The sequence below is a fragment of the Oryctolagus cuniculus genome, chromosome 13 (genome assembly GCF_051225735.1).
Source record: "Oryctolagus cuniculus isolate XC-2025 breed Fujian yellow rabbit chromosome 13, ASM5122573v1, whole genome shotgun sequence".
NCBI lineage: Eukaryota > Metazoa > Chordata > Mammalia > Lagomorpha > Leporidae > Oryctolagus > Oryctolagus cuniculus.
The window spans coordinates 43089898-43103932 of record NC_142879.1 but is presented as its reverse complement, the minus strand read 5'-3'; the positions used below and the strand labels follow the sequence as shown (position 1 = coordinate 43103932).

The 14035-nt window shown below is 38.3% G+C and overlaps 1 protein-coding gene across 1 annotated transcript in view; it reads left to right on the top strand.

The window, feature by feature from the left end:
- CUBN (cubilin) overlaps positions 1-14035 on the top strand; it is a 283377-nt gene that overhangs the window by 191832 nt on the left and 77510 nt on the right. Inside the window, exons 44-48 of the mRNA XM_051820614.3 lie at positions 1542-1716; positions 3635-3813; positions 5025-5234; positions 5830-5970; positions 6923-7104. Coding sequence (XP_051676574.3) covers positions 1542-1716; positions 3635-3813; positions 5025-5234; positions 5830-5970; positions 6923-7104 — 887 coding nt within the window. The remainder of the gene's footprint in view (positions 1-1541; positions 1717-3634; positions 3814-5024; positions 5235-5829; positions 5971-6922; positions 7105-14035) is intronic.

Sequence of the window (14035 nt, the reverse complement as noted above, 5' to 3'; positions counted from 1 at the left end):
ACATTGATAACTTTTGACATCAGCATATGGATTTACTAAGGATGATAACAAATAAGGGATTACAAACTGAAGAGATTCAAAGGGATTCCCAACAGCTTTGTTTTCTTCCTAAGGTAGAACTCAGTGTAGTGTGCTGAGAATCAAGACGGAATGGAGAGAATAAAGGGTTTAAGGGAAGCCTAGTGAAGTTTCTTTTTTAAAGATTTATTTATTTATTTGAAATTCAGAGTTACAGAGAGAGAGGGAGAAAAGAGAGGAGAGAGGTCTTCTCTACACTGGTTTACTCCCCAAAGGGCCAGGTCAGGCCAGAGCCAGGAGCCAGGAGCCAGGAGCTTCTTCTGGTTCTCCCATGTGAGTACAGGAGCCCAAACACTTGGACCATCCTCAGTTGCTTTCCCAGGCACATTAACAGGGAACTGGTTTGGAAGTGGAGTAACCGGAACTCAAACCAGTGCCCATATGGGATATCAGTGTCACAGGTGGCAGCTTTATTCACAACATTAAAATGCCAGCCTGTGAAGTTTCAACAGCTAACGTGGTTTATATCTGAAGTAATAGGTGAATTTCTTGGCAGTGTTGAAATGGAGAACATGCATTTACAGTGGTACCAGTTTTCATGAATGACTTAAGTCATTCCAACTGTGAAGTTGGAATTTTGCAAGAGGAGTCTGAAGAAAAGACATGGAGTAAGAGAGTTAAATAAAGGCTGTCAAAAAAGATTGCACTTAGGATTTAGACACGGTGGAGTAGGAAATGACGAAATTCAGGATGTGACTGCTGGTGGCTCAGTGATGATGGAAATAACTGTTGCTTGAGTTTAGCAGGTCAAATATCTACGTAGTTGAGTTTAGCAGGTCAAAAATCTATGTAGTTAGGTCATTGGACAGGGTAATTTCATTGGTTTGTAAATATGTTTGCTCCTGCTGAGTTTGTTTGCTGAAGTTGCCAATGAATTTATTGGTAAGTATTTTTATATATTACTTTGATCTGGTATGAAAAGCTCCTTAATCTTGCAAAACTGGCTAATTCTTTCATGCCACTGATCTCTTGCTCTTCAAATACATCTATATCCTGTAGAAATGGAATGAATTGTTGCCTACAGAGTTGTAGAAATATGTATAGTATTAGCTTATTCTTTTAAACATTTTAAGATCCCAGCTGTGCATCATTCTATAGAACTGAACACTAAGTGGGAAATCCTGACTGCTAGTCTACTCACACTTCCATGCTCATCTGAGTGGTGGATATGAACTGATGTCTCTGTGATGTTCTGTTGTGTGCACCGTGAGCCCGAATCATTTTGTTGGCTTTAATGAAGAGTGACATTTCCAATAATAGGTGATTTGGCAAATGAACAAGTGACACACATCTTAGCTCCCTCTATAGCAAATTTATGATTTATCTACTTAAGAAGAAAAGGATATTTACAGATGAAAGGAACTGGAAATACACATAAATTGATTTCAAAAAGAATGATAGCATCAGTTGGCTGAGTCCTAAGTCACCAGATTGTAGATTGTTTTAACTGTGTTTCCTGACAGCCTGTGGGGGCAATATCTACATCCATGATGCTGATTCTACGGGATACGTGACCTCCCCCAACTACCCTGGCAATTATCCCCAGAATGCTGATTGCATTTGGATCATAGCAGCTCCTTCTGAAAAGCTCATCAGACTGCAATTTGAAGATCAATTCAATATTGAAGCAACACCCAAGTAAGTCATTTCCAGTTTAGTTTTCTCCTACCCAAAGCTAGTATTTTTTAAGCTGTCATGTTGCAGAACAGTTTATTTCTTCTTTTCTCAGCCGCATGTAATACATAGGGAATCTAAGAACAAAGGAACATGCTTAGAACTTTGAACCTGTTGCCTGGCAGCCCCTCTTCCATCAGCTGAGCAGATTATGCACATAGATAATGTACCTCATGACCCTGGACACATCCCTCAAGAGACACTGAGGGTGGCTGTTAGAGATTTATCTTATCTGTTCTTCCTCCCAAAGAAAAATAGAGTGTCTCTGCTAGATGAGTATTTACTGGCCCAGCCTCATATTCAATGTCATAAATGATAAAATATCTGTTTAACAAATGGGAATTTATGTGATGGGGCACTGGGGGTCACGTGGGTTAGAAACAAGACTAACACAATTACAGCACAGTACAATTTCCCTGTCTTTAAAAGAATTTTTAAAGGCACCCAGAGAAAATCTATGGAGAAGACAAAGGAAAACTAAACAGACTGTTAAAAAACCAGATTGTAAAGAGTTCGTCAATTTGTATGATAAAAGAAAAAACAGTAAAAGAAAAAAAAAAGAATGAAACTTTTTCAGGGCTGTTCAAAGTCATTCCATCTCAAGGTTAATTTCACTTTTTTTTTTTTTTTAAAACTTACTTAACTTTAAAGAAGCACCCAAGAGTGATTCATTTTTTGCAAGCACTTAGACATAACTATAGCTTATGAGATGTAAGAGTATCCTTCACTTAATACATTTGAGAAAGTAAGTCTTTGGGAACAAGTTTTGTCATTAAAAAGCATCTAAGAAAATAAGCAATGAAGTTGGACACTTTGGCCTAACTAAAATTTATGAGACAGAAGTATATCCTACACTTAATACACTAAAATGGAATAAATCTTTAAAAACAAGTTTTATTGCTAACTCTCTTAATACAACTCTTTGAGGGTAGAGGTCCTGCACGGGAGGTTAGTGTATAAAGTTAGTTGAAGATAGATCTTAGTATAAAATAAGACTGGGAATAGGAGAGGGAGGAAGAAGAGGGGTAGGAGTGAGGGTGGGAGAGCAGGCACGGTGGGAAGAATCACTATATTCCTAAAATTGTGCTTAAGAAATGCATAAAATTTGTATTCATTAAATAAAAGGTTAAAAAAAAGCAACCAGGATATACTTAGAGAAAAAAAAACTTTCAAAATGTGAAAATCCTATTAAATTTTGTATTCAGTCATAAAATAGTTTACTTTTCCTCCATGATGGGGGAGCAGGTAATAGATTGTATTTTTCTTTTTCATTTGAGAAAAGTGTGTATGCATTTGCATGAATGCATGTGTGCTGCAGAAGATAGATACCAGAGTATTTGCTTATCTGCCCTGGGTATCAGATACAAGAGGATGCTTCCACTTACTGAGCATTAACTGGCTGGCTTGACTTTCTCAGGAAACAGTGGGTAAATACTTGTCCTCTTTGACACACACAGGAAATACCGGCTGAGACCACATTAGCCCTGGTCACAAAGCTCTCACAAGAGAGTTCATCTTTGTCAAGTGAAACGTATCAAATTGCCATGTGAAATGAAACATGCGTTTTGTTGAAATCTGTAGGGGTTGTTTTGAAAATGACTTTTTGTAAATATAAAACAGAATATGGAAGGCAAGTAAATATTCTTCATCATAGTACATGTCGAACCTGACTTTTGAGCTGCTAATAAAAAAATTGTCATTAGGAAAAATATTATATAACACTTTAAAGTGCCATGCAGCTTAAACTGACTCTGTTGTAGTGTTTTATGCTATGGGAATGATGACTTAATAATTTACTAGAAGCAAGTTAGAGAAGTCTTCTTAATCAAAATAAGTCAAAACAATTGGCCTTGTAAAGTTAACGGATTTTTTCCCCCTTTAGCTGTACTTCCAATTACCTCGAGTTGCGGGATGGAGCGGATTCAAATGCACCCATACTTTCCAAACTCTGTGGGATGTCCCTGCCCGGCAACCAGTTTTCCTCAGGAGGCGTTTTGTATTTGAGATTCCGGTCAGAAAACAGCCCCACTCACGTGGGGTTCAAGACCAAATATTCCATAGGTAATAATATTTTTAATAATAAATAGGAAAGTAGTGATACAAAGAAGCTATTAAAACTTCTTTAAATGGGCCTTTTCTTTTAAAGAAGTCTTTCTATGTTGCCCAATTTTAAGAATCATTGTAATGATTTCCTTGGAAATATTTCCGTACAAATAAGGAGTGTGGATGGTTAAAACCAGTCATTTATCAAGTTTAATTTCTGCTTTGATTTTCATTTAATAGCAATATTTTTTAGTTGACAAATATTTTGCATTTTTTCCCTAACTTATTTGTGAAAAGTGCATTCAGTTAAATTCTCATCTGTTCCTGTTATTGTGAAATATATTTCTTACTTTAAGTAATAAAGTAGTGTAAATAGTAAATAATAATATAACTACTTGAAACAGTGACTTTGAACTCTATCATCTTTATTATTTGTAGAAGAATTGAGCATTTTCCCTCTCTGGGTCTCCAGTATATCATTCACTGTATTAACAATTAAATGTCTCTATTCTGTGTTTTAATTTTTTTATTTCAAAAATGAACAAGTATACGTAATGAAAATTCATTATAATATGGTCATGTTGGCATATAATTTTGTATCTAGTGAGTCTAGACACTAAACAGACAAATATTCAATACAGCAAAATTCATGAAGTCCAGTTGTAATAATATTTAACCTATACCATAGGTTATTTTATATCCTGAGTCTAATTATATGTAATTCAATCTAGCTATCACTCCAGCTGCTAAGAAATAATTTAGTAGTAATTTTCAATAATTTTTTCTGATATACCAGTTTAAATGTTTTTTTGATTGCTAAACTAGAAACAGCGGACATCACCAGTCAACCACAGTCAACCACAGTCCTTGAAGCTGAGTTTGACTCACTATTTCAAAACACAGGGTAGAAGGCAAGCCATGTCAATCTATCAGCCATTTCTTGGAATGCAACCCACATGCACTCATTCAGCCTCTGAAATGTCCCAAGAGACTACTGAGTCATTACAGGCTATGCTGCTTCCCATTATTGAGTTGGATTTATGGTGTCATTTTTCTTTACATCAATAGCAGATCTCAAATACCAAGGAAAGCACTAACCTAACATTTTTGGAATTTTCACAACTTCAATTCATATTCATGTAGCACCCAAAGGTTTTCATATATACTGATTTAATCAGCAAAGCAAAATCTGTAATAGTTTTGTTGCTCCTTTTTTTTTTTTTCCCCAGCTCAGTGTGGTGGAACAATATCAGGGCAAAGTGGTGTCATTGAGAGCGCTGGATATCCTACCCTTCCATATGCAAATGACTTATTCTGTCAGTGGCACCTCCAGGGTCCCGCGGGACACTATCTCACCATCCATTTCGAAGGTTTCAACCTTCAGAACTCCTCTGGCTGTGCAAAAGACTTTGTGGAGATCTGGGAAAACCACACCTCTGGTGAGTGAAATATGGCTGCTCTTTTTGGGGTGTATATTTTCACATGTGTTTGTTCACTTTCTGAAGTTTCTTCATATCTAAGAACGACAAAAATATGATTATTCTCTGCAGAGAATGCAGCTTAACTGGCTCTGGGCAGTAATTCACTCCCTCGAGTCTACCTGTTAAAATGGGTGCCCAAAGTCCCAGGGGCCATTGTGTGTAACTTACCCTGGAGGCCACATTGAGAGGCACGGTGCTGAGAAGGCAGCTCCTTCCCAGGGAGTTACTTGAGGGGCAGCCATACCATTAGGAGATGAAAGAGTAACACATGTCTCCTGGCAATCACATGAGAAGAACACCTGTCACTGTTTCCATGGCCCCTTTTTAAATAAACAGGCACGTCTTCCCCACGTGGGGAGCTAACCTCCTAATTAGCTGCATTTCTCCTACATTTCTTCAGACATTTGAATATGTGGCTTTTCTGCTTTTCTTGCCATTTCTGCCTGGACAGGGTTTTGTCTTTTATTATTTTCTTTGTTTGGACAGAGCACCTTGGGTAGAGATTGAATGAAACCAGTCACCTGAACATCAATTTATTTCCTGACTCCCGCAGGAAACAGCCTAGGCAGATACTGTGGAAACGGCCTTCCTGACAGCATAGACACTTTTAGCAATGTTGCTTCTGTCAGGTTCGTCACCGATGGCTCTCTTACTGCACCAGGATTCAGGCTGAGGTTTGAATCCAGCATAGCAGGTGAGTTCAGTGATTCTTAGGAAATAAATAAATAAAACACTGTTGATCCCATACAGTGGATGGACACTGTGCTAGGCACTGCTGTGACAGTCATGGGAAAAACCCAAACAAACATGACCCTGTCTGCTGGGATCTTCAAGTCAGTGGAGAAGCAGCCATTAATCCAGAGTCACATCAACAAATGAAAAATTGTGACTGTGATAAATGCTACAGAGGAAAGTTGCTAACATCATGAATGATGTCATAAGGGGATGAGAACTATACTGTAATACCCCTCTCAAGAAAGCCAGAATTAGTCTTGTTGTTAGCCAGAATTTGCATTCCCTGAAAACCCTGAAACTCTCAGGGTAAATAAATATCTTGTCTGAAAAAACTGGATTATTGTTTTAATGACTTATTTATTTAAAAGTCAGAGTAACAGAGAGAGGGGGAAAAAAAGATTTTCCATCCACTGGTTCACTCCCCAGATGGCTACAACATCCAGTTCTGGGCAGACCAAAGCCAGGAGCCTGGAACTCCATCCAGGTTTCCCACATGGATAACAGGGACCCAAGTACTTGGGCCGCCATCTACTTTCTTTTCCAGGCACATTAGCAGGGAGTTGGATCAGAAGTGGAGATGCCAGGACTTGAATCAATGTTCATATGGGATGCCAGTGAGGCAGGTGGTGCATTAACCTGTTGTGCCACTAAGTTTACAGCTTAAGTTCATTGCATTTGTTGGTCTTTCACATATCTTGGACCACTGTGATAATTAAAATGCTGTCAATGAACTGTCATCCATGGTAGCAAATATTAAATATTAACAGAGAGAAATTCTCTAAAAGTCCTCACATACAAATAAGGATAAATAAGGGCGAGATTTTATCTAGATGAATAATTTAAGAAAATTCTGTATGAAGGGAGTCTTTTAATTTAATCATGAGTTTTCCTTTTTTGCCCCCGCCCCTCAGAATGTGGCGGGGATCTCCAGGGCCCTACTGGAACATTTAGTTCTCCCAACTACCCGAACCCCAATCCTCATGGCCGGCTCTGTGAGTGGAGAATCACTGTGCAGGAAGGAAGGCGGATCACCCTCACATTCAACGACCTCAGGCTGGAAGCTCACCCATCCTGCAGCAATGAGCATGTGATCGTAAGTGTTCGTGCAGTCAAGGATACTATTGACCTATACATCACAGTCAGAAAACTAGGTCAGGAATATTGTCATCTATGCAACTCTATCTCTGCTCAATTCGATGCATTTTAGGGAGCAAAAAAATCATCATAAAATATGCTAAATAATTGTAAAAGTTGTGATAAGAGACTATCAGCTATCACTAAGTACCTCGGAGTCATAGGATAAATCTTTAGAGCAAATGATCACTACATTTGACACAGTAAGGTGAAAGCTAGCCTAAAGCAGCACGTAGCTGCGGGGGGCCACAGTGATAGCACAAGTGTTAGAGAGATGAGGAGTCCTGCATAATCACTGCTTTCTGTAAGAGGTATTGAAGGGTTCCTGTGGGAGACCAAGGCTGCCTTCCCACCCTCCAAGTTAAAGGACTAGAGATGTGCCCTCAGCATTTGTGGTGTCCCTTAGCAAGTGACAGCCAATGAGGTTTATGAGAGTGAATAACAGTCATGCATTGCTTAAGGACAGAATACATAATGAATTCTGAGAAATACATCAGGAGGTGATTTCACCATTGTGTCAACATCCTAACTTGTGTTTACACAAACTAAGGTGGTACAGCTTACTGTATGCCGAGCCTATTTGATACAGCCTATTGCTGTGTGTGATACAAACCTGCACACCACATTAGTGTGCTGAATACTATAGGCAATTGTAACACAATGGTAAGTATTTGGGTATCTAACCGCATTGAAATGTATGCAAGGTACAGTAATACTACTAGGTGATGAGAATTTTTCAGCTCTATTATAATGTGATGGGACCATTGTATGTGCAGTTCCTCATTGACTGAAACATTGTTAGATAGTTTATGGCTATGTATTGTTAACTCTGAAGTGATATACATACAAGTACATACATACACCTATGTGTATATATACATATATATATGCTTCCATGGGAATGCACATATCTGTATGTGTGTGTATACATAGATACATTAAACTAATATGAAAACATTTATCCACTCTACTTGCCTCTTCTGCAGTCTCTATTATCTTAGTAAATAACAATTCCAAACTCGTGGTTGCTCACGTCAAAATCTTAATGTCCATTATTTCATCCATAAGCAAGTCTCATTCACTACCACTTTTTAAAAACACCACTCACTTCGATTATTTTCATAACTGGCTGGTCTCCCCCCTTCCATCCTTGTCTCCTTATATTCTCAACACAGTAGTCAGCATGATGGTTTCAAACCTAAATCAGATTATGTTGTTCTCATTGAAAATTCCCTAATGGTTAGAGGAAAATCCCAAATGTTTGCAATGGCCCACCCAGCCCAACATTCTCTTCTGCCCCTCCGCTTTCTTTCTGCCCATTTTATCTCAAACTCCTCTTCTAGCTGCACACTAGGATTCAGCCACTTGGCCCCAGGTCATGGCTTCACATTTGCTTCCATCTGCAATGCTTCTCAGAAGGCCGCCGGGTTCACGTCCTGAGGATGTGTCTAACTACCCTGTATTAAATATTTCCCACCCTGGCTGTCCCTGCCCTGCATTATTGTCTTCAAACCCATCACACCAGTAGACACTCCTCATAGTTGTTTGTTCTCTGATCCCCAACTAGAATATAGTCTCCATGACGGCAAGCACTTAGTTTCATTCACTGCTGAATCCCCAGTGCCTGTACATAGAGATAGTAATTGCTGAGTAAATCAATAATATCAGGAGTACTATTGTCGCTCCCCCTCTTCGTGGAGGAGCAACACAGGACCCTGCGCTGTTCTTTCGTCTGCTCGGCCCTCCCCGGGTTTGCTGCTGGTTCTTCCCGGGTTGGCTACTATCCCTTCCACCTCCATGGAAGGGCAGTTCCCCCTGGCCGCATTCCCCACTTCCGCAGGGGAGCGGCACACCGCCGGCCGGCTTTCTCGGGGGCTGCACGGGTTCCCTTAGATGTTCCCCATAGATGTTCCCGGTGCATGCCGTCTCTCTCCTCCTTTATAGTCCTCCTCCGCCAATCCCAACTCGGCTGCCCACACGCCGAGTACGCTGCTCTCCTCCAATCAGGAGCAAGTCCTACAGTTTATTAGCTGAACTGGAGGCAGCTGTGCGGAAGCTGTTTACTTCTCTCCCAGCGCCATATTGTGGGAGAGCAGATGCATAGAATAAGTCTTAATTCCAGTAACTCAGTCTAGTCCGGTTTGCTCCCCACAACTATTACTGTCATTTTTTTTATGAATGCAATATTTTTTCTGAAATTTTTTGGTTTCCTAGTTTGCTTTCTTTTTTTTTAACTTTTATTTAGTAAATATAAATTTCCGAAGTACAGCTTATGGATTACACTGGCTTTTTCCCCCCCATAACTTCCCTCCCACCTGCAACCCTCCCATCTCCCGCTCCCTCTCCCATTCCATTCACATCAAGATTCATTTTCAATTCTCTTTATATACAGAAGATCAATTTAGTATATATTAAGTAAAGATTCAACAATTTGCACCCACACAGAACATAAAGTGTAAAATACTGTTTGAGTACTAGTTACAGCATTAATTCACATTGAACAACACACTAAGGACAAAGATCCTACATGAGGAGTAAGTGCACAGTGACTCCTGTTGTTGACTTAACAAATTGACACTCTTGTTTATGGCATCAGTAATCACCCTAGGCTCTTGTTGTGAGCTGCCAGGGCTATGGAAGCCTTTTGAGTTCGCTGACTTCGATCTTATTTAGACAAGGTCATAGTCAAAGTGGAAATTCACTCCTCCCTTCAGAGAAAGGTACCTCCTTCTTGGATGGCCCGTTCTTTCCACTGGGATCTCACTCGCAGAGATCTTTCATTTAGGTCTTTTTTTTTTTTTTTCAGAGTGTCTTGGCTTTCCATGCCTAAAATACTCTCATGGGCTCTTCAGCCAGATCCGAATGCCTTAAGGGCTGATTCTGATAGCCAGAGTGCTATTTAGGACATCTGCCATTCTATGAGTCTGCTGTGTATCCCACTTCCCATGTTGGACCGTTCTCTCCCTTTTTTATTCTATCAGTTAGTATTTGCAGACACTAGTCTTGTTTATGTGATCCCTTTGACTCTTAGACCTATCAGTATGATCAATTGTGAACTGAAATTGATCACTTGGACTAGTGAGATGGTATTGGTACATGCCAGCTTGATGGGATTGAATTGTAATCCCCTGGTATGTTTCTAACTCTACCATTTGGGGCAAGTCAGCTTGAGCATGTCCCAAATTGTACATCTCCTCTCTCTCTTATTCCCACTCTTATATCTAACAGAGATCCCTTTTCAGTTAAATTTAAACACCTAAGAATAATTGTGTGTTAATTACAGAGTTCAACCAATAGTATTAAGTAGAACAAAAAAAAATACTAAAAGGGATAAAGTATTAAGTTGTATATCAACAGTCAGGACAAGGAGTACTATTACTGTCTTTTTAAAACATCAGCCACTTTTTTTCAGTTTAGTTGTCTCCTGTTGGGTAAGGAATTTCAAAACTGCGAAACAAGTGGTATATTATTAACACTTTGTGTTACCCTAAAATGTTTCCATTCAACCTTCAAATTTTTTTCCCAAGTCAAAAGGACTGAAATATTGTCTATTATCATATTTTAGAAATAGGGAAATCAGTGTTTTATTTGAGAGCCAGAACATTTTGGATTGTTTGTTTATTTTAAAAGAATGTTTTTTCTTGTTATTGATTGTATAGATAGATGACAGATAAATAAGTAAAGATGAGGTAGAAAAATTATTCATTCCACCATACCTTAGTTTGATGTGTTTTCTTATATTTCCTTGCATAATTTTATGTAGTTATAATCATTTAATATAAATTCCTCTTGAATACAAATTTTAATCATTTTTTCTGATTATAAAAATAAGATATATTTATTGAACAATATTTGGAGAATTCAGAAAATAAAAACTTATAATTTTGGAACTCTATACAACTATTACAAAAATTTTGATATGTATTTTGATAATACTGATAGTAGTTTTCTTCCCTTTCATAGTTTAAATAATATTGAATGTAGAATGCAATGATTATTAGGAATTTTACCCACAGAATATTTGTGTGTCCTAGAGGAAAGATAATATAAAGTCAAATTTTATTTATAATAATAACCACAAATTCCAAACCAATTCTCAAATGTCATCTCCCTATTGCTTAATCATAGATGTCCAAGCCATCTCTCTTTTAGTAACCCCTAGTGGTATGTATGTCATTGTTTCATTTGGAACGTTCCTATTCCACTACTCTGTCCACATCCTGCCTTGGGAGATGAGGAATTAACTCTCCATCACCAAAGGTGCACTTGAGTGTTCACAATTTACATACTGCCCCCAACACATAGTTTTTGTTTAAATTGTCATTCAAGTGTTTACATTACTATGATTATGTAAAAACCATTCACAGCTAAGCCAAGTAATGCACTATAACAACATTTGCTTTATTTTTCCAATAGATTATGTCCTTTTCACATTAGTGAAATATACCTATCAGTTCCATTTATTTTCTTGAGCAGTATTCTTCCCTGGGCCTTTAGACAACAGCTGCAAGCCTGGTATGAGCTGTCATTTCAGGATTTCTCTTCACCATCAAATCTGCAAGTCCTTTCATTCTTCTCCTGGGATGGATACCTGGCTTTGTGATACCATGCATTTCCTTTCTTTGTTAATTCCCTCTTGTTGGTGAAGTATTTGCCCTTGTAGCTCCCTAGGTGAATGGCTATAGTTGATAAGTTTTTTGAGAACGTGTATACCTGGAATTATCCTTATTTTACTTTCATTCTTTGACTAGATATTATAAATATATATACACATATAAATATATTTTCACATATATCCCCAAACATTGTACATTCAGCATATTTATATACATAAGAATATAGTAATCATAATTTGTAAGTTGTATGCTGCTGCTTTTGGGGACAGTTTCCTTCGAGTTCCTATCTTCTTATTTAAATTGGTCTCTGCCTTTTACATCAGACGTTTCCCAAATGTTTTGGATCCGCGGCTGCTCATTCCCATCTAAGATGAAAGTCCTGAAAGGCTAACTGGAAGCTATGTGTGCATGGCTGGGGCTGTCAGCTGGTGGGCTTCATGGGGGGATTGACTCTTAAAGCAGGCAAACCTACAGATGTCAGACCCACGGGTCTTTTCTCTCAGGGAGGTTAAAACTCCAACAAAGAATTGCTTTCTGAAATAATTTCTTTTCTGAATCTTTAATATGATGTCTATATTCTTTTTCTCTGAAATATATTTTTGTGTTCAGTGTTTGTTTGTTTAGTTTTCACACTCCTCCAGACAAGGGTATGTGTATTGTCCTTTTCCCACCTTTCACTTACTTGAGAGCTTGCCAGAAAGAAAAAATTAGGAAAGAAAGAAAGAATGGCTTGCTAAGATCTGCAGATGGAGTGGGGCAGCCTGAAGTGCACTGATGCTAGTGTAATACCTTGTCCAGCTGGACTGAGCATAAAATCCCTCCAATGCTAGCTGCCTATCTGACTCTCTGACATGGGAAAAGGAAAAGCTACCATGCTCTACAGTGAGACCTGTGTCTGATTTTGTGCACACTTATAGTGTAAAATCACAGAGCCTGTCCTGAATGGTGTGCCCACTGCCTACCCAGTTGTTTTCTGAGAGCTGTAGTTCCTGCATGTAAAAGGCATTTGAGACAAGAATGGAAATAACACTCTGGTTGCTTCTAAAAGAATATGATAAGTGGATGACTGCACAGTTTTCAGTCATGATTCTAGGTCAGGGACAGATATACAGGCAGGGATACAGGCCATCAGTCACTTTCTGACATGTCCCATTAGTCTTGTAATTGACTATAATGCCTTTAGATTCTGGCAACATGTTGTCCAGTCCTATTTCCAGTGTTTCTGAAATATTCTTGTCTTTTGTTTCTTCATGCATTGCCCCATGGTTTGTAATCAGAGGGATGGTTTGAATCCTATTGCTGTTAATGGCTTGTTCTTTGGACTTAAGCAAATTGCATAATCTTTCTGAATTCTAGTGTTTAATCTGGAAAACAGGGATACTATTATATGCTTGAGAGAGCATTGTGCAGACTGGATAAGATAATCTGAGTGGGTGATTGGTAGAGCCTGCCACTTTGTTCAGTAAATGAGAGGAAATCTTCTGTCTGGTCCTGTGAGCCAGTAGACGCTTTAAACCAGAAGCCTCCAAAGAACTGACTGTAATGGTTAATTATACTAAATAAAAAGCTTTCATCTTTGTTATAGAGAATTCTGCTTCTGCATAGCTCTTAGTGCAGTAGTCTGCAAAACTATTGCTGATTGTGAGCCATTCAAAGCCTTTTTACAGACAGGAATATCAATCACTAAACCAATGGCTTATTGTTCATTTATTTCTCCTGGATATTTTTTGTATTGTGAAAACTAAGACTGCTAAAACATTCATTTGTGTTTTTTTACAGTACTGTAATAATACTTTGCAATTATAATAACTATGTGACTAACTAGAGTTAGTTTAATATTTTAGAGTCAATATACATTTTTCAAATTCCAAATAAGAAAATTAGAGATTTGAATCCACAAGTAATTATAAAAGAATTATTTCTTCTATTTATATTGAAATAGATTTCTAAAATTACATTTCAAGTTATTTTTAAATATTAGACTTATTGTTTTTTTAAGACCACCAGAGACTAATATTTAAGCCTTCTTTCCAAACAGCAAATGTCTTGATACATTGTTAAGGACAATCGCCCATCAGTGAACTCTGCAAACTGTGATGTGAGCATGACGGTGCTTGTGCTTTACCTGTGGAGCTCAGGTCTCAGTTACACAGAGCCCGGCAGTCTTTCATTTGTCACCACTTGGCAGGAGGACATTATTCCAAAACTTTCATTTAGCAAAGTGATCTGTGTTCAGGGTAACATTGTAGCTTGTGGCACAGGGAGAGGAGCCTG